The sequence below is a fragment of the Dermochelys coriacea genome, chromosome 25, assembly GCF_009764565.3.
Source record: "Dermochelys coriacea isolate rDerCor1 chromosome 25, rDerCor1.pri.v4, whole genome shotgun sequence".
NCBI classification, from domain to species: Eukaryota; Metazoa; Chordata; order Testudines; family Dermochelyidae; genus Dermochelys; species Dermochelys coriacea.
This window is the reverse complement of record NC_050092.1, coordinates 3,553,099-3,574,838: the sequence shown is the minus strand read 5'-3', so window position 1 is coordinate 3,574,838 and position 21,740 is coordinate 3,553,099. Positions and strand designations below refer to the sequence as shown.

The 21,740-nt window shown below is 58.3% G+C and overlaps 1 protein-coding gene across 2 annotated transcripts; it reads right to left on the bottom strand.

The window, feature by feature from the left end:
* Positions 1-497: 497 nt before the first annotated feature.
* MFSD12 (major facilitator superfamily domain containing 12) lies at positions 498-21,740 on the bottom strand. 2 transcript variants are annotated; one of them, XM_038383980.2, is made up of 10 exons: positions 21,334-21,740; positions 11,728-11,938; positions 8,728-8,851; positions 8,121-8,318; positions 6,938-7,030; positions 6,568-6,660; positions 3,560-3,730; positions 2,930-3,024; positions 2,347-2,477; positions 498-903 (listed from the first exon to the last, which is right to left on the bottom strand). In XM_038383980.2, exons 1-10 carry the CDS (start codon positions 21,599-21,601, stop codon positions 815-817), a joined length of 1,473 nt encoding a protein of 490 aa, XP_038239908.1. In that variant the 5' UTR covers positions 21,602-21,740; the 3' UTR covers positions 498-814. The 2 variants fall into 2 exon arrangements, with proteins under 2 accessions (XP_038239908.1, XP_043358444.1); XM_043502509.1 differs by lacking the exon at positions 498-903 and adding an exon at positions 1,878-2,031 and having other exon boundaries at positions 21,334-21,709.

Genomic DNA, 21,740 nt, shown 5'->3' with positions numbered 1-21,740 from the left:
GTTAAAGACAAAAGCCACAAGCAGCCACCCCCAAATCCTGAGATTAAAAAGAGTTGCGATTTTTAGCCCGAGTAGCACTGTATGGATTCCCCTTCTGGGGGCAGAGCCTTAAGGTTTTCACACCTTTCTGCAGCCACAAGAGCTGGAAACTTGCTTCAAACAAAATCAAAGCCAAAATTCCCATTAGTCACCTGACTCCAGGAGCTGGGACTTTAAATCTCACAAATGCTGGCTATGCTGTGATGCTGAAGTCAGATCCCCTGTGCAAAGGCCAATCAGCAGAAGTTTTAAGGGGTGAAGGAGGGGCAGGTCCCCACCCCCAGTTGGAAATGCAGTTTGCAGGAGAGTTGCCAGTGGTGAGGCAGATCGGAATCCCCTGCACACAGCGCTGCTGTCCTTCAAAATGTTGTCTCTTTACTCAGGATGGTCCTCATTTAAAAAAAAAAAAAAAAAAAAAAAAGAAGTGTTATTTCACAGACAAGATTGCACAAGACGTGTTAAAAACGTCCAGGTTTTCTTTAGTGTCCCCTTCCCACAGTACATGGGGCGGATCCGATTCGTGCCACCGCCTGGCAAGTCCTAGGGTTAGACATGTGCAAAGACATAGGATTTGCCCCCGCTGCCAGCAGGGGGTGACGTTACACAGTGATGGGGGAAGGAGAGTCTGTGCAAAGTAGCGGGAGGGAGATGCAAAGGAACAGGTCGACCTGCTGCATGACCTCAGCACCGGCCCTGCCCCAGGTCCCTTCCTTCGGAGCATCCCAGGTGGAAAGTGCAAGTGGCGCAGTCCCGGTTCCAAGTGCGAGCGCCCAGCTCAGTTGACCGTGCTGCTTCGGCTCCTTTCCTCTATGCTCCCAGCCTCGTCTGGCACCGCCCCCGCCAGTGGCAGCACTGAGACATCATCTGCAGCAGAGAGAGAAGCAGCAGCAGGTTGGCCTTTGAGTTAACAGGTCCGCAGGCCCTGAGGTGCCCCCTCCAGGCATGGGACATGAACCAGAAAAGCACTAAGCAGCTGACTGACAAGACCCCAGTCTGCATCCCGTGGCCCCAAGCTTAGCCTGGGCCAGCCCACTAGTGTCCATCTTAACCCAGGGGGCCCCTGGGCTTCCACCAGGGGGCGGGGGTATGACTAACAGGAGGCCATGTTTTCTCCAGAGCCGGAGCAGACGTCCTGCCCCAGACACCCTCCTTGCAGAGAAGTATGAAGCACTCTGGGCCTGTGGCGGTCTAAGCTGTTACAAGAACTGTACCCTCATTCCCTGCTCATGCTCAGAGCAGCTGGGTGAACAAATCCTTTGGGCAGCTTTGAAAGGTCTCAGCCCGCATCCGCCAGCGCCGCTGGAGAGCACCTAGGCAAGGCCAGCTACACACCAACTGAACCATCCAGCACTGAACACAGCCACCTGACGCCCAGCCCTGTGCTCTGACCGCTAGCCCCGCTGCCTCCCACCAAGTCTTGGCAAAGAGGCACCAGCTTCACATGAGCGAGGGCATGTCTACACTGAAAACACCATGCTGCTGTAGTATGTTAACGAAGGGGCAGTAGCAGCTCTCCCATGGACAGCGCTGTCTACACGGGTCAGGTCAGTATAACTACCCCATTCGGGGCTGGGGGGTCTGTAGTGTAGACCAGACCTCAGGGAGCAGCAGGAGCAGAGGCTGGGCAGCACCCCCAATGTTCAGCGAAGGAGCTGCAGTGCCCCCCACAATCACCTTACTGGTGCCCCATAGTCATATTAGAGCCCCCAGCTCTCCAGCACATAGCAGATGCTTCCCCTCAGCAGAGCTGACACCAAGTCAGTGGGGTGAGGGAGGTGCATGGGGGAGGGGGGAGGAGCATCTGCTAACAGGCCTGGCCCCCCAGCTCAGCTTAAGCCCTCTTCATTTTACCCCCAGTGGTTCTGTGTAAGTCATCATGTCAGAGGATCTCGCACACACAGCCCCACTCCAGGTCAGCTGGGTCTCCTGGGGACGGGATGGGGGGTGAGCTCTAGGGCTGCCTGGAGAACAGCCAGTCACCCAGCATGATGCCTGTGAGAGAGAATCCCAGGGAAAGGGCAGGTGCAATAGCTAGAGATGGGGAGAGCGGGTTTTCTAGCTCATTTAAATGCTGTTATCTGGCTCCCCTACAGTGCCTCCTGGTGGAAGTGGCTGGAACTGGAGCAGCTGTGAGCTTCCCCACAGCCAGCTTTGCTACACCAGCACCTGCTGGGACCAGGGTAGCAGAAAACGCCCCCCACAACCAGCAGGATCTGAAGACAGACACCCTCCCTCACAAACCAGCCCCTCCTGTGCAGAAATTTCACTGCAGCCCCTGCTAGCCCCCATCCCAGATACAGGACTCACGGAATCGGACCCGGATCGGCCAGATCATAATGCAGCACAGACACACAGTGGCAAGCACAGCGACGCCCCCGGTGACTACCACCATCACCCAGTGGTAGAACTCAATGCAGCCGGTGCAGCAGAGCTGGGTGCTGAAGGCAAAGGGACAAGTGAGGCTCCAGATCCCCCAGCCCTGCCCCCCAGCCCCACGCACGCACCGGAGAGGAGACAGAGCTGCTGAAGTCTGGGATGGCACAGAGCAGTCACTGCAGGTGGAAGGCAAGATGGCAGGTGCCCCCAATGGAGCAGGGAAGGGGCCCATGCTGGCTCTGGGAATGGCACAGTGCAGTGGCAAGGCACCGCCAGAGTGTATCACATCCTCCTGCTGGTTGGCCTACTACAGCTGGCAGCCAGGGCAGCTACTCTTCAGCTTAAGCAGCAGGGGACTGTGCTGGGAGTTGGAAGGTCTCAGGTTCTCCCATGGGGTGAGGGGAAGGGCTTGTAGATACTCCGGACTGGGTGACTGGCTTGTTGCCTAGAGGGGAACAGAGATGCCTGCCGCAGGGGTCTTCTCCAGCGGCCTCAGGCCAGCCATGACACTTACGGGCAGGGATGCAGGTTCTGGATGGCCATCACCACCACCCCGTTGGCCACTTTGTCCGTGAAGCTCATGGCGCCATAGACGAAGGCACCGCTGTGCTGCAGGGAAACCAACAGCATCAGCCTGATTCCACACCCATGTCTGCCTCCTCTGGCATCTCCCGCAGCCATCCCGGCTCGGGCCCCCTGCAGATGCACACTGGGACCCCCTAGTCCTCTCTCACTCAGCTCAGGGAGGGCCCAGCTCAGCTCAGCCATGTACAGAATCAGGGAGTCGCGTGCCCTATTGTGGGCAAACTCGTTCCTGCAGCAGAAGTTAATCCCCGTCTGGTACCAGCACCAGCACCCGTTCTGAACAGACCCACAGGCTCTCTAAAGCCACTTCAAACACCCAGGAAGGGCGACTGCCCCACAAGCCCAGAGAACCTGGGGCGCCCGCACAATGTGATCCGGCATGGAAGGAAGGCAGCCCTGAAAGTGACCCGCAAGGGCACCAGAGCGCCTTTCCAAGCCTGGATTAGCCATTCCCTGCTGGTCATGGCAAAGGGGTGGTCATACCCACTGCTCTACCCCCAGGGGCACTAGCTGGGCAGCAGCTGCGCCCGGCCCATCACTTGCCCCTGCAGGAACCTACCGTGTTGCTCCCAATGAGGTCAGCTGTCATGGAGAGGGATGTGACCAAGATGGTGGCCGAGCCAGCCCCGAGCAGCACAGCTGCTCCATAAACCTCTGCTCCCAGCCGGATGTCCAGGGCTACCCAGGAGGCGAAGGCCAGGATAATGAGTAACCCCATGAAGTAGGTCAGCTGCTCGGAGGCAAAGGGCAGGGAGAGAGGGGGGTGGGGGGAAAACACTCATTAAACCCAGGACTCCATATAGGATCATGTGTAGGAAGGATGTAGAGAAACTGGAAAGGATCCAGAGGCGAGCGACAAGGATGATCAAAGGGGTGGAAGGCAGCCATATAAGCAAAGGCTGAAGGAAGGGGTTATGTTAGTTTGGAAAAGAGGAAATTGAAGGGAGACATGGTAGCAGTCTTCAAATACTTTAAAGGCTGCCATAAGAAAGATGGAGAAACGCTCTCTCTTGCCACAGATGGCAGGACAAGAGGCTGTGAGTTCAAATGACAGCAGAGCAGATTTAGATTCTATCTCAGTAAGAACAGTAGGACAGTGGACCAGACCTGTCTTGGGACATTGTGGAAGCTCCTTCACTGGAGTTTTTCGAGAGGAGGCTGGATAATCACCTGGCTTGGATGGTGTAGACACAGCAAATCCTGCCTCTTGGCAGGGTTAGACCAGTTCAGTGGTTCTCAACCTTTCCAGATGACTGTACCCCTTTCAGGAGACTGATTTGCCTTGCATACCCCCAAGTTTCACCTCACTTAAAAACTACTCACTTACAAAAGAGTCACAGCCACACAGTTACCGAAAACCTGCTTCCTTTCTCATTTTGTCTATATGAAATTTTAGTTTGTCCTGACTTCGCTAGTGCCTTTTATGTAGCCTGTTATAAAACTAGGCAAATATCGAGATGAGTTGATGGACCCCCTGGAAAATCTGTGTACCCCCAAGGTTACACATTGAGAACCCCTGCACTAGCTGACCCTTGCAGTCCCTCCTAAGCCCATGGCTCTATGATCACACCCCAGCTCTATGCTGTTGGGGGTGGGGTGGGACCCAGGAATGGAGGAGCAGGGGGTTGGGGGCCAGATCAAGGTGTTTTGGCAGGGTACTTGGATAAGGGATTGTATTTTCAAGGTCAAAAGCCAGGACAGTTCTGCCATAATTGTTAGTGCCATGAGATTTCTGCACACAACATCATTGGTTCTGAACGCACCCTGTTCTTGCATCTGGAAGGGTAAAGAAGAGCAGCCATCCGACAGGCTCCGGACCATTCAGCAGCCGATACACTTCTGACATGGCCCCTCTCTGAACCGCCCTGCAGAGTATTCCTGGACATCTAGTCATCCCCCCCGCAAGTGGGGCAACCAGAACCGAGCAGAGGGCACCCCAGCTGGTCACAGCCACACAATAGCTATTGCAGCAGCACCCCCCACCCCCAGTTCGACAGGGAGGCCGAGGGCAGTGCTGAAGGGACGAGGACAGCCAGGGAGGGAGAGTTGGTATTTAAGCTAAAACTCCATCTCTGACTAGAGAGTTAGTTCCTTGCCTATGGGTGCTTGTGGCAGGCCTGGAATCTGTGCATGGAGCTGTGTGGGGAGCAGGACAGGTTGCCAGGCAAGGGGAGGGCAAGCGGCTGGAGAGGGCGGGGGATTTACACGGCCAGGGTCTGATTTTCTGGAGTGCCGAGCGTTCAACTCAATCTGGGATCTATGGGAACTGCAGGTTCAGGATCAGGCCCTTCTCCTCTGGGACTCTGACCCCTTCTCTGCGCAGCCCAATAGCTGGCTGGATTCAGATGCCGACTGTGCACCGAGCAGCCCCTTCCAAGGGGCTGAGCCCAGCAACACCCCACTCCCCTGTGACAGACTGTGCCCCGTAATCCCCTCTTGCACGCTACGGTAACAATCACTGAGTAGCGCCTGACCACTACGAATGCACTGCTCATTGCTGTCATGGTACAATGTCGTGCAAGCAGCCATCGTATGGTGGGGGGAGGGGGGAACACGCTCCAAGCCACGGCCCTGCCCAAGCACAAGCTGGCAGAGGTTTGTCTGCAGCAAAGGGCTGTGCACTCTGTACTGCTTAAATGCAAACACAAAGTCACTGCACAGGAAGGGGAGATCAAGGAAGCTCAGGCCGCTACCAGCCTTTCCTGTGGACTCTGTCATCTGAATCTCAGCTAGAAATGTTTTCCGGGGGGGGGGGGGGGGCTGAGTCTATCAAATGATGGACAAGTCCCCCACAGCCTCTTCTTCGCGCTCTCTGCCCATTGATTCGCTGCACCAGAAGGAACAAAGGAAGCAGCCAGAGAACAGAAGATGGGCTCCTGGCCCAAGGAGTTTGGCCAGGGAGGCTGTTGAGAGCACATGGTGAGAAAGACTTTGCCTGGCGTTTAGCCTAGTTTGGTAAGTGAGGCACCAGCTGCACTTTGGCTTTGTTTTCCTTGTAACCATTTGACTTTTCTGCTCCATGGCTCGCACTCACTGAAAATCTCGCTGTAGTTAATAAACTGGGTGTGTTGATTTATCCAATCGAGTGTTTCTGAACTGAGCTGGTTGGGAAACTCCATGGGGGGGGGGGGGGGAAGTTAGGGGATATTGTTTCTGTTCACAAAATGACAGGCTTTAGATAAGCTTGTATTGTCCAGGAGAAGGCTGGGAAGCACCAGACATGCATTGCTGGGGGGGAAAAGCTAGCCCTAGGAGCATGTTGTGATCACCCTGCGATATAACCCAGGCTGGGGAGAGCCAGGGCATAGCCAGCTGCAGCACACAGACATGGCTGGGAGGGACTTGCATGCTGGAGTCTACAGCAGCAAAGCTGTGTAAACAGTCCCCCAGCGTGAAGGGCAGGGGTGTCTCAGTGACTCCATCTGGATTGTACCCTGGGCACATCACCCCCACCCTGCATGGTGCGTACACCTCCTAGGGTCACTCCTGCCAATGGGCATCTCCCCACAGGCCCAGATGTGCGCAGTTACAGTGGGACGCTGCCCCCCATCCCCCCAAGCTACTCACATTTCGGCCGATCCATCTGTTGATGGGCTTCATGAGGAAGGAGGAGAGGAAACCGCTGATGTACATCACCAGGGGGATGGTGGCGATGAATTTCTGGGGAGGAGAGAGACAGAGCAGAGTGCTTAGCTCACAGACTTTCCAAGGGTCTGTGTTCCCCCACCACCTGTGACCCCCTGCTCTATTCTGCCTTCCACCACCCACACGGGGTTCCCCACTCATAACCCACTCCCCTCCAGTGACACAGGGACCCCCCCATGGGCATCACAGGATTATCCTGGTTGAGTCGGTGCCTGGTGTGAAGTGACCCCCAGTGTGGCACGTCCAGAGCTGGGCAGGACCTGCCTACTGGTGCCCCCTGCTGCTCACTAACCTTGGGCAGCATCAGCGAGTTGGTCAGGTACATGGCAATGTAGGTCTGGGACAGGTTGACAATCAGCCGCGTGGCCATGTACAGCATCGCCACCTAGCGGGAGACATGCCAGCCAGTTATGCCAGCCACGCCCCTGCCCTCCAGCCCAGCTCAGAATGCTTTGTTCTAGAAGGAACGGAGACCCCGAGGCTCATGGCCCTGGTCCTCCACCCGCCTGGGGGAGAGATGGGACATCGCAGCCACAGGACGCAGAGCCAAAGTGCCCAGGGGGCTAGCACAGGCCAGTCCCACAAGCCCCTGTAGAAAGCTGTGGGGCAGAAGACAGAGGTTCCTGTACCAAAGGGGAGGGGTCTCTCCCACCCCCACAAGTATCCTTCCCCCAGTAATGAGCCCCTTTGAATCTAGAGTCATTACCTGCCTCGCTGGGGTGCCCAGAGGCCTGGCTGGCTGGGCCTAGGGCCAGCTGGGCACAGTGACATGTGGATAGGTCTGAGCATCCTGAGTGGGGCATCTCTCTGCCCTCAGGTCACCTGTGCTGCTCATGGAACCCCCCCAGCACCCCTCCCCCTTGGCACCCACTAGGCTGTGCTACTCCAGCCTTGGCCTGAGGGGGTGCTGTTAAGCCACCCAAAGCTTTGCTTCTCCCCAGCCCCAGCGGGCGACAGTCCAGGCCCAGAATACGCCCAGGGTGCCAAACAGCTGTGCAAAGCCCCAGAGTGGCAGCTGCAGACAGCTGCTGGCCGCACTCCCCAGCAGGTCCTGGAGGGTTGGGCAGCCCATCACACCCAGGACAGGACACTCCTGACCCAGCACCAGGTGCCGAGCTGCGGGGACAACGCTGGGGCCAGTGCTCAGTAGCCATTTGGGCGCTCCTGTGTCCCGGGGGGTGGGGTGTGGCCATGGGAAAGCCACCAGCACCACTGGCATGACTGGGGAGGCCAAGCCTGGAGACTGGCCTCCCCCCACAGCAGGGCACTGCCAAGGCAGAGGTCAGAGAGGGTGTACGGCTGGGGGCATCAGGCGCCAGTCCATGCCGTACCTGTCCTGTGGATACTGAGATCCAGCTGCCAGGCCTGCCAGCTAGCAATGCCCATATCTTGCGAGCCCCCCCCCGCACCCCACACACCTGTCCCCCTCATGGGACCGCCCTGCCCCAGCTCCCCTCACTGGGCACACCCTGTACCTGGTAGAAGGCAGGCTCCCGCAGCCAGTGTTTCCACAGCAGCAGTGGGCGCGGGGGGCTTTTGTGCCCCTTCTTCAGCAGCGGCGTGTGCTCCTCGGGCTCAAGCAGCCTGGCTTGAGGGTGGCACCGCTCCTTGGTGCCCAGGTGGAACAGGAGTGAGAACACAGCGCCCACTGCCACCACGATCAGGGACAGGTTCTGATGGGACAGGAAGGAGACTCAGCAAATTCTCAGGACGTCAGGGAGATGGGGTGCCAGCCAGCTGTGCATGGGTTAATCCTCTCCAGCCCCTTCCGAGCGGATCGGGGCTACTTGGAGAGGGGAAGGTCAGTTTGATCCCAGTCTCTGCCAAGAGACCCACAACTGCCTCATAAGCCCTGCACTGCCTCATGCTGTCTCCCAGCCTTCACACTCCACATTTAATACCCCCCCTCACAGAACATCCAGAACATGTGGGGTACGTGCAATTCACAAGGCTCCCCACCTCTCCCTGTCCATGCAGTGGAGAAGCAGGAAACGTCAATCTCAACCAACCCCACACCCCCTGCAGGAGCCCAGGCCCCCCATCCCAGCTCTGCTGCCTGGGGCCCGGCTCCTCCACACTCACCCGGAAGACACTGATGTCAGGCTTGCCCAGGTGCTCCATTGGCCCCGAGCGTCCAAGCTGGAAGTGCAGCAGCAGCCAGGCCATGCCGTACACGGTGATGTTGGCCGCGACAGTGAAGGCGTACCTGGGGGAGAGGATGCAGCAAGTCACGGAGTGCTCCCAGCCGGGGTGCCCGGATGCACGAGAGAGTTACGAGAGGGAGGGGAAAACACGGCATGTTGGTGCAGAACAAGATCTGGCACCTGAGCCGGTCACATGCCCCCCCACATTCCACAGCCAGCATCAGCACAAACCCGCCCTGGTGTGTGTGGGGGGGGAGGGGAGGGGGTGAAGAAAGAGAACTGGTGAGTGCAAACACACCCGCAGGGGTGAATTTGCACAGACAAGCAATGCTGCCCCCTGCTGAAGGGAGCCAGACTGGCCGGTGCGGTTGGGATTATGCTGCAGGGAAAACAGAATCCCCAGACAGCTGGAGACTTCTTCAGACCAGGTGGAGGTGCTCCTGGGACGTGGACCCCAGTGGTGACACTGGGCAGGGCCTGCCGGGAGCTAGACCCCCCAGAGGGTCCGTGTCCAGCAGCTGCGGTCCCAACCCCCCTTTAGAGCCACAACAGCCGAGCCCAGTCTCTCCTCTTCCCCACAGGACCTCCCAGCCCTGCCCCGGTGCCTACGGTTTAACAGGTGACCCTGGGGGCTGTATGGGGCAGATGGTTTGACGGACAGCAGCTTCTCACAGAGGCAGCGAGGCCTCCCGCAGCCCCAGCGTAGCTCCACATCCTTCCTGTGGTGAGTTATCTGCGGGGTGCAGACACAGTGCAGAGAGGACTTCCGCCCGCCGATGGCAGATAACTGGGCCGTTTGCCACTCGCCTGCTGATAAGAGATGCTTCCTCACCTGCTGACTCAGCACCGCGCAGGCTGGAGGGGGCCCGTAATGCTCCACATGCGAAGCCATGGGGCAGTTTCCTCCACTCCAGGGCTTGCTGGGGGGCAGCCCTGGGCCCTGTTTACCCGCAGAGCCGGTCTCCGGTATGTGACGTGAGCGACTGACTCTTCTCACAGAGTACAGCCAGGGGCAGGCCCCCACCCCTCCAGCTAGAATCACAACCAGGACCCCAAACCCAACCATCCCCCGCTCCTGGGCAGCTCCGATCCTTCACCAGCCCCTCTAGCCAGGCCGGAGGTGACAGGTGCTTCGGTGTTTGAAACAGAGCCATGCATCCCCCAGTCCTGCACATCCCCTCCTGCAGCTGCCAGCCCAGGGTGTGTGGGTGTGTGTGTTTACAACGTGCCCATTGCTGCAGACGCCCTCTGGATACGGGTTTGTCCAGGCACTCAGGGGCTTATCTACGTCAAGGGGCTTGCTGGGAGCGGAGGCCATGGAGACAGCTACAAGCGGCACGTAGCCTCCCCGGGCCCTGCCTGGCAATGTCGGGAGGCTGCTGCGCAGGACAAGTCCTGTCCAGCTTTCCCAGAGGCAGGTAATGCCAGGTAGCAGCTGGGCCCTCATGTTCCTGAGCCAGACGGGGAGAGGGCACCACTAACTGGACACTGAACCAGGGACAGAACTGGGGAGGGAGGGAAGAAGTCATCTGTCTGCAGCTCCCAAACCTGGGGTATCACTGGCCACCCCTCTTGCCATGGAGCGGCTGGTGCCAGTCACATCCGGAGCTGCTGTGGGGCAGGCAGGAAGGAGGCAGAGCCCGAGTGCTCCCAAGACACCAGTTCTCATGCCCATTGAGATCTGATTCACCCCGGCTCGGAGCCAGGCAGCTTTCAGGGTGCTGGGGGGGTTCGGAGCTCGGGCAGCCCCGAGCACAGGTCACTCTCTACAGGTCTGACCCAAAGCCGGGGTGCTGAGGAGAAGAGCCACAGCGAGGTCGGGCCCACAGCTATTGGGGGCAGGGAGGCTGGCAGGACACCCGCAAGGGGGGAGCGATTTAAAGAATGATTGACAGGCTTGGGCTTAGGACCAGCCAGACCTGAGGACTGCTGGGCTTTAACAGACAAGCCCTGCAGGAGAAATTAACCCTCTCAGCCCCAGAGGGGACTGGGCATGAGCAGCAGCTATAGGGCTGAGAGGAAGCCGGGCCAGCCCTGTAGGGGAGTCCGAAGGGGGAGGGAGCAGTGTGCATGAAACGGCTTTCAGCCCAGTGGGGTCCAGCAGCTTGGCGGGGCCCCCCTGCACCCATCTCCATGGGCGTGACCCTGTCCAGGTACTGGGAGCTGGGCAAGGCATGGAGTGATGGGCAGGAAGCCACACAGCCCAGCACCTCAGCATCCCATGGGCAGAATTAGCCTGCATCTCCTCGGACGCAGCTGCACCTCCTCCTGCCACGCTTGGTCCCCGGTGCGCCCAAGCACTGTTCAGAGCCGGACACAGCCCTTGGCCTCACTCAGAAGATGAGTGCATGGGGGGGCTCTCAGTCCCAGTGAGCAGCATGATCTGGCCTCAGCAGTGGAGGGGTGCGCGTGCTAGGGGTGGAGTGTGTACAGAGAGGTAGCAACTGCCCTGCTCCCCATGTGAGCAGGCAGGTGCACAGTTCACACTACAGCATGCAAGCGAGTGACCCCCAGCCGGGCCATTTACACGGCACAGCTGCCTGTGGAGATCCTGGGTCCCAGCAGGCAGCTCTGCAAGGGAGGCTCCAGAACCCAAACCTCCACCCTGGAAGCATTGGGTCCCAGCCTTCGCTGCACTGCTACCTCGGGGCAGGGGCATGCGTGTGCATCATCTGCTCTGGCTGCTGCCAGGCAGGGGTGATGCTCAGTCACAGAGTTCAGACACGCTCCCCACTACGCTGTTCGAGCGGTGCTGGTAACAGAGGGGGCGGTCAGAAAATCACCCGTGCTAAGTGGGGATAACAGCCCACTACTGGCTCACAGCTGATGGTGCTGCTCCTTTAGCTGCAGGAGAAGCAGCCTGTGCTGTTGTCATCCAGCGCCCAGTTCGAGGCCCACCAGCACCCGTGGCTGCCTACAGGGAGCGCCACCCTCTCACCTGAACGCTGTGAGCTCCACTTTCTCGTGGTCGGTGGTCACCAGCTCGGGGATGAGCGACAGGTGGGAGATCTGGGTGGCTGCCCAGCCAAACTGGAAGAGGACTATGAAGGGGATGTAGTAGATGAGTGCGGCCCACTGGGGCGTGGCCTCCGTGCAGCCCAGGCAGGGGTTGAATATGAAGGGGAAGGACAGCAGGACGCAGACAGTCCCTGGGGAGACAAGAGACAGGAGTTAGCGCTGGGCCCGGCTGGACGTGAGGCCAGGAGTGGGGGAGGACGGGGGGGCACACACCTGTCCCGAGGTTCTTGGGCACCACATGGCAGCTCAGAGCCCAAGGTGCACAGCAGATGTGGCTGCCTCTCACAGCGGGATCTACGCCATGGGCAGCGCGTCTGTGCAAGGCACTGGCCTGTAAAGCCAACTCCTCTCGCCTTCCCACTCCTACTCTGTGGGTACTCAGAGCTGGCAGCCCTCTGCCCAGGCAGCCAGCAAGACCCTCTCCCTGGGGATTCCCAAGCTTACTCTGGTGGGGCTCCTGTCTCTGGCCAGGCTGCCTCAGGGGTCCCCGCCTGGCCTTCTGCTACAGCCAAGCTCCTAGCCCGATTACTGACACTTAGCAGCTGGGAGCAGCAGTCAGCACTGCCAGCCAGATCTGCACCCGGATGCTGTCCGGCCCACAGCTCAGGAGACACCAGCAAGATTCATTGTCAGCCCATTGTTATGCCATTCATCCCTGCGGGGGCGGGGGGGGGTGGTCCGTGTGAAAGACACGAAGGTAGCGCCGTACCCAGCCCCAGAGTCAGCCAGTCTGTGTAGGACCCAGAAGACGTGAGGCCGGACCCTGAGCTAAAACACTGGACCGTGCTCCTTAGGGCGCAGGCATGGTGAGCCGCCGGTGCCAGAACAAGGGCCCCCTTTGAGCAGATCTCGGCCAGAGACAGCCGCTGGCTCACTTGCCATGACGACTGAGGAGCCAGCCCCATGGCCAGAGAGAGCTGGACTCTGCCCTCAGGGAGCTGGGCAGCCCTAGAGCAGCATCCAGCATCCTTGCAATGCTGCCTGGGCCAGCGAGAGCTCAGGGGGATTCTCCAATCCTAGGAGAGTTGGAAGAGCCAGGGGAAGGGGAAAAGGGTCAAGGGTCTGGGAGAGCCTGTCTACAACCCAACACAGCCCCGCCAGCTGCTTGGCTCCAATCCAAGCAAGCGCTGGTACCCCAGCACCATGGGTCACACCAGGGGGAAACGACGCAGCACCACCGGGTCTAGTGAGGCGAGAACGGTGCTTAGCCCTGACAGCTGCTCTCGGTGCACCTGAGCCCATGGATTTCTCAGGACTGCGCCATTTCTAGCACCACGCGACAGCTGAACGTTTTCTGCTGAACAGACCCACTGGCTGATTATTGCCCCCGCCAGGCACTGGCTCCAGCCCCTCCTCCATGAGCCCGTTCACAGGCACTGCACTAGAGGGGATTTTGGAGAATGCCCCCCACCCCCTCAGGGAGGCCTCTGGCCTTTACTGGCCAGAGAAGCCCACAGAGTTTGGGGTCTGACCCCTCAGCATCTGGTGGTAGTTGAGGGCTGGTCTCCCCACCCAGCCCCTCTATGCCCCGCCTACACCCCCCCCATGCCCCAGCCCATCCCCCCAGAGCAGGCTTTGCTACTGGAAAGAAGCCAGCGCTGGGAGGGACAAGGGCACACACGCCGTCCCCAAGAGAGGGCAAAAGGTGAGCAAGGGCTGGCCAGGAGAGACAGCCCAGCGTGGCTAACAGGCCATTTCCGTCAGCTGCTGGAGCAAGCGGACGCCTCCATCCCTTGGCTGGAGGAAAACGACCATGCGGAGAACAGGGAAGCCAGCAGGCAGCACAAGCCGAGCCCTTGCGCATTCGCTGGGGCCCAAGATCAGCACATCAAAGGCGCCGACGGCTCAGCAGGCCTATGAACCTCGTAGCACGTCTGCAAGTCGGCTCCCCCCGTCCCAGCCCAGCGCCGGGCACCAGAGTCACCGTTCTGCCCAGCGGCTTTCTCCACACCAGGTAGTGGTTTCAGTTTCCTAAAAAGCTCAACGGGGCCAGAAACCAATTCCAGGCAGAGTCAGAGTGAAACCAGAGACGCTCCCCGCAGCTGCCGTTCCCCCACGCCAGCCTCTCAGTCAGCGAACGCATCAGAGCCAAAAGTGCCCCCAGCTTCAAGTCGCCAGCATCGCGTCTGCTGGGCCACTGCCCTTCACGCGTGGCCTGCTGCCTAACACGCGTCCCGGAGCACGCAGAGCCGCCCCTACCCTGTCACGGAAACCAGCCCAGGTTCTCACAGCCAGAGACGCCAAAAGGGCCCCCGTTGTATGTTGGGGCTCCAGGTTGCTCACGGGCACCGCAGCTGGCGCAAACTGGTCAGCAAACTGGCCGAGGAAACCCCAGCTCTCCCCGGCTCCTTCAGCTGTCAAATTGTCTCCTAACAAGACAGTGTTTTCTAACTTGTCTACAGAGCTGTGCGGAGAAGGCAGAGATCTTCCCCTCTGGGGTGATCCCCACCGATAAGGGCCCTATCGCGCCAGGTGCTGCAAACCCTTGGCGCGAGTCCCTGCCCTGCAGGGCCAACAATCTCAGGCCTTGTCTAAACAGGAAAGTGGCACCAGTTCAGACTACCAGTGTGAAGCTGAACCCATTCAGGGCTTGTCCACATGAAAACTAATCCAGATTAAGGCAGGATAGGAATGGAAAGCAGTTTAGCCATTCCTGATTAATGCCACATGTAGACAAACCCTTAGATCTTGGTCTATACCTGAAACTTAGCTCAACCCAACTAAGACACTCAGGGGTGTGAAAATTCCACCCGAGAGATGTAATTAAACTGAACGAAGACCTGGTGTTGGCCTAGCTGCTGCCTCGAGGGGGTGGATCGACTACAGCATCGAACTCCCCTTCTGCCACTGTAGCACATCTACACTACAGAGGCCAAGCTGCAGCACCCAGCTGTGCTGCTGAGACACCGTAGAGTTGGCACATGGCCACCCCTAGCCCAGTGTGAATGTTCTTCAGCTCAAGGGGAGCTTGTTTCACTTTAACATAACCCTGTTCCCAATCATCTCATAGATATTTTCCTTTAGCCTGTTATACCAGAACCAGGGCATCCACACTGGGGCTGGGGGGTTAATTTCCCCTTAAATTAAACCAGCTCAACTCTCACATACATGAGCCCCAAGACAAAGGCAATGCTCCTCCCGCCCCTCCCCCACCCTCTGTAAAATGGGGAACCGAGGCTCAGCGAGGATAAAATGACTCAGGAAGTGGGGGGCAGAGCCCAGGAATCCACCCAAATCTCACGAGTCCCAGTTCAACTCTTTAACAACGAGATCCTCTCCCCGGCACCACCTATTCCCCCCCCCCCCCCCGCAGGTGGCACAGCTTCCCTGCAGAACTGACTCATTAATTGGAAGAGGAACTCGCTTGCAGGGGGGAGTCACTCGTATTTTGCAACCAATATTACGGCCCCATATTTAGTGCAGCACTAGACCTGTTCTTCCATCACTCCTTGCAGGCCTGGTCCGCTTTAGACAAGTAACCTGTTGCCAACAACAGGTTCAGCCGCAGCTTGAGCAAAAGTGCAGCTGGCGCTATCCATGACCTCCTAACATGGTCTCGACACTTTTTTCCCTGCAACCATTATTGCCAATGGGCAGATTTCCTAGCATAAGCCAGACCTCTGTCCCCAATACATTTACTCATCTGTGATCAGCTCCAAGCTACGTGCCTCGGCTGTCCATCCCGGAGCACAAAGAGATCAGCCTTTGTGGAATTGGTAGGAAGTTGGCCTCATGACAGGACCCACAAGCTTTGAGTGGATTTTGACATGCCTTTCACGACAGCCCAAATCAAACACACTAATCTTGGGACATGATCAGCTCTGCACTAGCTTGAAAACGTTCCCTTATTCCAGCCCGGGGATCAAAAGCCTGAACTCAAAGACCAAGACTGGGGCCGTACTCTGCCCTCGAGTGTGGACATCAATGGGGGTTGTGTCTGAATGCAGGTCAGGACATGCCCCCAGAGCTGGGGTAGAGCTGCAATGGCAAGAAAGGATTCAGACCTGCTGTGCTTTTCATCTGGACCCTCTGCAGCTCCTGGACTCCTGCAGCTCAAGCCAGCAGCCTCAGAAGGTCTGGTCCCAAACGTGTCCTCACGACAGGTTCACGTGAATAACGGCTTTGCACAAGATGAAAGAGGTTCCTGTCATCTTGAGATAAGAGATGAAATCCGAAGATTTCATCAGAAAGTCTGGGGCTGAGGGTTGTTTGCAACCCACAAGGGTTTCATTTAGAGATGGGCCCAAACCTAAACCATGTTTGGGGGCAATTGAGATGACAGGGCTCAAGCCCCCAGTTCTGCTCCATGCTAGTAGCCAGATGCTACATATGGAGGGGCCCATGGATTAGCTGCAAGTGCTTAGCAGTGGTCAAATTCTTCATTAACAATAGCCAGGGAGGTTTGGTTGCACCGTTACCTCCCCCCACCTCTTTCAGGGACTGATCCAAAACCCACCAGGTCCATAGGAGTCCTCACACTGGGCTTTGGATCGGGCTGCAAAGTCTCTGGTATTCTGGGGGAGGCCAGTTTCCACACTGCCTGGTTCTAGGGCCAGATTATCAGCGGTTGGATCGTTGGGGGTGTGACAGCAACACCAACGCAGATCACAGCCCTCTTGGGTCGGGCACTGAACAAGCACAAAGACAGACAGTCCCAGCCCCAAAGAGCTCGCACTCTAAACAGACCAAACTAACAATGTGTGGGAGGGGAAACTGAGGCAGCTAGAAGGAAAGGACTTGCCCAAGGTCACCCAGCAGGTCAGTGGCAGAGCCAGGGGAAAAATCTGCTCTTCCAGGTCTCAGTCTAGGGCACTAACCCTGGCCCACACTGCCCATTATGAATCCCAACTGCAGGGAGAAGACCGTGTCTCAGGGTTGGCTGGCAGCAGCCATTATAGACTCATAGACATTAAGGTCAGAAGGGACCATTATGATCATCTAGTCTGACCTCCTGCACAATGCAGGCCACCGAATCTCACCCACCCACTCCTGCAATAAATCTCTCACCTATGTCTGAGCTACTGAAGTCCTCAAATAATGGTTTAAAGCCTTCAAGGTGCAGAGAATCCTCCAGCAAGTGACCCATGCCCCATGCTACAGAGGAAGGTGAAAAACCCCCAGGGTCTCTTCCAGTCTGCCCTGGAAGAAAATTCCTTCCCAACCCCAAATATGGCTTGGAAGGGCATGTCTCCTGACACTCCTCTTGGGATGCTAGTTCCACATCCAAGTCTGGGGAGGCGAGCCTGACAGCTTCCCCAAGAGCTGCCGGTAAAGACAACAGCATGTCCAGTCCAGAGCAGGGACAGGCTCCCCCTGCATGGGCATCATTCGTGCCCACCTGCTCTAGCTCTGGCCTTTCAGAACAAAGGAGCCACCGGCAGGGAACACTATGACCCACCAGTCCCAGACGCTCGAGGGACACTTCTAGGTGCCTGGAACCTGGAGCTGTGACAGCATCCCAGGAGAAGTGCAAATGCTCCGTGTGTGGTGGGAGGACTCCCCTTCCAGCAGCCTAGGAAACAAAGCCCCCCCCCTCACTCAAAGGGACCAGCCCCTGGCTATGCACTGCCCTCAGATCAGTGGGAGACCTGTGCATGAATGGAGGGCAGGATGTGCCTTAGGCAGCCAGCCAGGGAACTGGCGTGCAACGGCTGGTCACCATTCAAGGCTCTAGGGCCAAAGACAAAGAGCGGCTGCTTGCCAGGCAGGTTCGGAGAGGAAGTGGCCACTGTGGGACTCCTGGGCTCAGCCTACATGCTGCCCCATTTCCCAGCTCTCCTGCTAGCTGGTGCTGTGGTGTGAGCAGGGGAAGGGTGGCCCACCAGTGAGTGCATCAGCCTTGGCCTCCAGTAATTTGGGTTTGATTCTTTTCTCCGCCACAGGCTCACTGGGTAACCGTGGGCAAGTCACTAGGGGTGCGTTTACACTGCGTTGTAAACCAGGGCGTGTGGGACCCAGGCTTGTGGACTTGCTGTTTCCAAGCCCGTGCATAAAAGTCTACACCGCATTGTCAACCTGGGTTTACCATTGTAGGACCCGGGTCTCACGGCTGTGATAACACATGCACACCGCACAGATCTGCTGGTTCTGGTCTGCGGCTTGAGCTGTGTCCACACTGCAAAATGACAGGGCTTGGACCAGATTCTCAGCAGGACCCTGACCCCTCCCCAGCAGGGGCCTAGGACCCAGATCCTGTGTGTTTGCTGACCCGAGTCAGAATGATTTGTGTGGATGGAAGCGGGGGCTTGGGCTCAAACCGGAGTCAGAGCCCAGCCTCAGGGTGCAGTGTAGACGTAGCCTCTCGATGCCTCCTCTGTACAACGGGGGGGGGGGGGGGGGGAAGATAGCGGTGCCTGGTTTCACAGTGGTGCTGTGGGTGTGAGGAGCTCAGATATGATGGCAATGAAAATACAAGAGAAGAGACAAGGAGAGAGCAGTTTCCACCTGACAGCCCAGCCTGGCAAAGGGCCACATGTCCTCTACACCCACTGAGCAGGGGACCCAGATCACACCCCCGGCCCTCACGGGATCGGGGCCAGCCCAGTGCCAGCCGAGCATACAGAACAGGGTAGGCAACTTACGAACTAGAAGGTGCAACCGTGGTGTCTTAATTCCTTCAATCACATGGCTCTTTGTAACCTTCCTCTAACAGCACTGGAGGAGTCTGGCTCCTGGAATCTATTTCTGGCTTTGCCACGAGCTCTTGAGTGAATCTCTTCCCTCTTGTGCGTCTAAAAAGTTTGCCCACTAAAACAGGGAGAGGCCTTCACTTACACTGGGCGGCTGCAAAGGTCGCATGAGATGCTCAGGATGGAGTCTGACTAGCATCCCAAGAGGAGCGTCAGGGGACATGCCCTTCCAAGCCAAGTCTCTGTGGCCCGCCTGACTACCTCTCTGTTCATAAATATCTACCAGTCTGTACCCTGCAGGGATGAAGCTGGGAACAGAGTAGGAAGATGTGTCGCAAGGGTTAACTCAGCGCTTCTCTCCAGCAGCTCTGGGTTCTGCCTGAACAGCAGGAGAAGGGCTGATAATCATTACTGCACTGTTATCAGAGGTGAGTGCCTGGGGTGTTCTCTCTCAGACGTATTAGATGCCCATTTCTTCATCTTAACAACCTCCCCAGGAGCCTGAATCGCTGGAGTCTACTCTGTGCCCATTTGAGAAGGCTCCAGGGCAGCGCCTCCAGGAGTAGCAACAGCAGGGGTCAGTGGTAGACTATGCATTTAATCACATCCCCTCCAAGGCCTGCTCCACACTAGGAACTTGCGTCGGTATGGCCAGGGCTCGGGGGTGTGAAAAATTCCCCGAGAACCACAGCTACACAGATTTGACCCCTGGTATAGACAGCGCTGCCTCCAGGGGAGGTGGATTACCTATGCTGATGGGAGAACCCATCCCGTCGGCTTAGGTGGTATTTATACTGAAGAGCTGCAGCTGTAGTGTTTGAAGTGTGGACATATCCCAAGTGGAGAAGACACCTGGGCCCCATATAGCAGAAGATTCAGCCTGGCCTACATGGCACAGTTTTGTCAACAAAACAGCGGAGGTGCATACACTGAAATTCTCCTCCCGCTGATGTAACTCCTCTGCTATGCAGACATAATAAAACCAGCTCAACAAAAAGCATAGGGCTTATGTCAGTGTAGTTAGGGCGAAAGCTGTTGGTGCTCATTCTTGTCAATGTCACTGGTCCACTGGAGCCATGAAATTGACAAGAAAGCTGGCTCCTGGATCTCAAACTGGGTTACCTCCTGGTCTCCGCTCCAAACTGGGCTGCCACCCAGGCTCCCAGCTTGGACTCCACCCTGGGCTACCCCCGCCCTGCTGGAAGCCCTGCTTCCCAGCTCCCCACTGGGGACACAGCAGCTGACTGGACTCTGGGTGTGGATCTCCCTGCCACAGGTGAAAAGCCCTGGGCGGCTGCCCCCCACTCCCAGCTGGGAGCACAGAGGCGAGAAACCCTGGGTGGCAGCTGGCTTCCAGTGGGGAGCTGCGAGCCCTGGCTCTCAGTTCCCACTGCCCCTCTTCAGTCTGTGGAAGCGCTCCTGGCTAAGGACAAGCACCACCCTGGGTAGTGTGGACATCAGCCACCAGTGGCTGCAAGCCAACCTAACATGGGTCGACTTATCTTCTTATCAGAGGCTACATCTGCACTACGAACAGACTGTCACCCTGGTTGTCACAGGGGATTGAACCCACAGCCTCAGAGTTAAATGTGAGCCTGAGGACTCAGTGCCCTCGGCGGGAGCTATGGTAGACTCATGCCAGGTTCAGAGCAGGACACTTCACACCAGGCAGGGCCAGTCTGCATAGAGCCATTCGAACCAGGGTAGCCGCCCCAGCGGTATTTCCCAGGCCGGCACACCTACATTAGATGGTGCACCATCATCGGATGGCTCACGACTGTGCCAGCCCCAGGATACAGAGTCTGTTACAATTCAAACCAAGCTTGTACTGTTACTTATTCATACACAAACTCCAGCAGCTTTGATTAGCCCAGACATTATTAACCCAGCGCCCCAGTGGTCTCCCAGCAGGGGTTATTATCCCCCAGCCCCTCATGCAGCCAGGCTCCCAACCCCTTTACAGGGCCACCTGTGCCGATGAGCCCTACTCCCAGGAGCAAAGGTCTGCAGGATCAGGCCCTCCATTGCCCCGAGCCATTTCAATGACTAATCATGCACTGTCCCAAGTTGACAGGTAGCTTTTCTGCGCTCTGCTTAACAGCTGCCACATTCCACCCCAGAAGTGGCTGCATTTCCCTGGTGAGAGAGCAATCCCTGCTGATGGGTTGTACCTATCAGTTTCCAGGGTGCTTTGGAATCTGAGTGCAATGATTTGGGGATAGTCCCAAGGCCTGGGCTCTACAGGAGGCCAGAGCAGATGATCGCAGGAGTCCCTTTTGGCTTTGGCATCGGCGGGGATGAGCGGCATCCTTCAATTCCCTTTGGTCGGCTCCCCCCGCTGGTGGCTGGGAAGGGGCTTGAGGTTCAGTTTGCACCTAGAGTCCCGGAAGGCCTCACCTGAGTTTTCTTCAGAAAGGAGAGGACTTCAGCCTCCCGAGCACAGCAGGGAGGGAGGGCCGGCCGACCGGCCCCTGGGAGCTCTCCTGTACCCAAAGCCCAGCCCCTGGCAGCGGAAGGATGCGCAGAGGGGACGTCGGGGGGCCCGTACGGTGCGGGGCTGGGCAGCAGAGCAGCGGCCAGGGAACGGAGACAGCCGGGGAGCTGCTGTAATACTGGGGGCGGCCAGTCCGGCCGGTGGGAGCAGCGCAGGGACAGGGGCGTTCAAACGCCTCGCCGGCTTCTCCTTCCTTCTCGCCTCTGCTCAGCCGCAGGCTCGCCTGGGGGGGGGGATCCCCCCACACCCGCAAAGCGGGGGGCTCCCCAAATCGCTTTGAGCTGGGGGGCCGCACAGCTCTTCTCCAGCCCCGGAAGCGGGCTCACAGACCCGGGCCCGCTTAGCCCAGCCCCCCTGTCCTCGCGGCGCAGGACCCCCCAGCCCGGCCGGGGCAGAGCCTTACCCACGAGGTGCCAGGATTTCCGCCGGCCGTAGCGGCCGCAGCCGGCCGAGCGGTCGGACTCGTAGCCCACCAGCGGCGTGCAGACCCCGTCGGCCACCTGGCCCACGAGCAGCAGGGTCCCCGCGTGGGTGGTGCTGTAGCCCAGCACGGCGTGGAAGTAGACCAGCAGGTAGGTGAACCACATGGAGGCGCACAGGTCGTTCAGGAAATGCCCCAGGGCGTAGCTGAGCCGGGCCGGGCCGGAGAGCGGCTGCTGGGGCTCCGCCATGGCGGGGCTCCCGGAGCTGCATCAAGCGGCGCAGCCGGGAGCGGGGGCGGGGGCCAGGGAGCCGGCTGGCGGCGGAGCGCCCGGCGCGGGGGTTTTACGGCCCGGCGCCCGCCCCACTCAGCCGAGCCCCCCGCCTGCC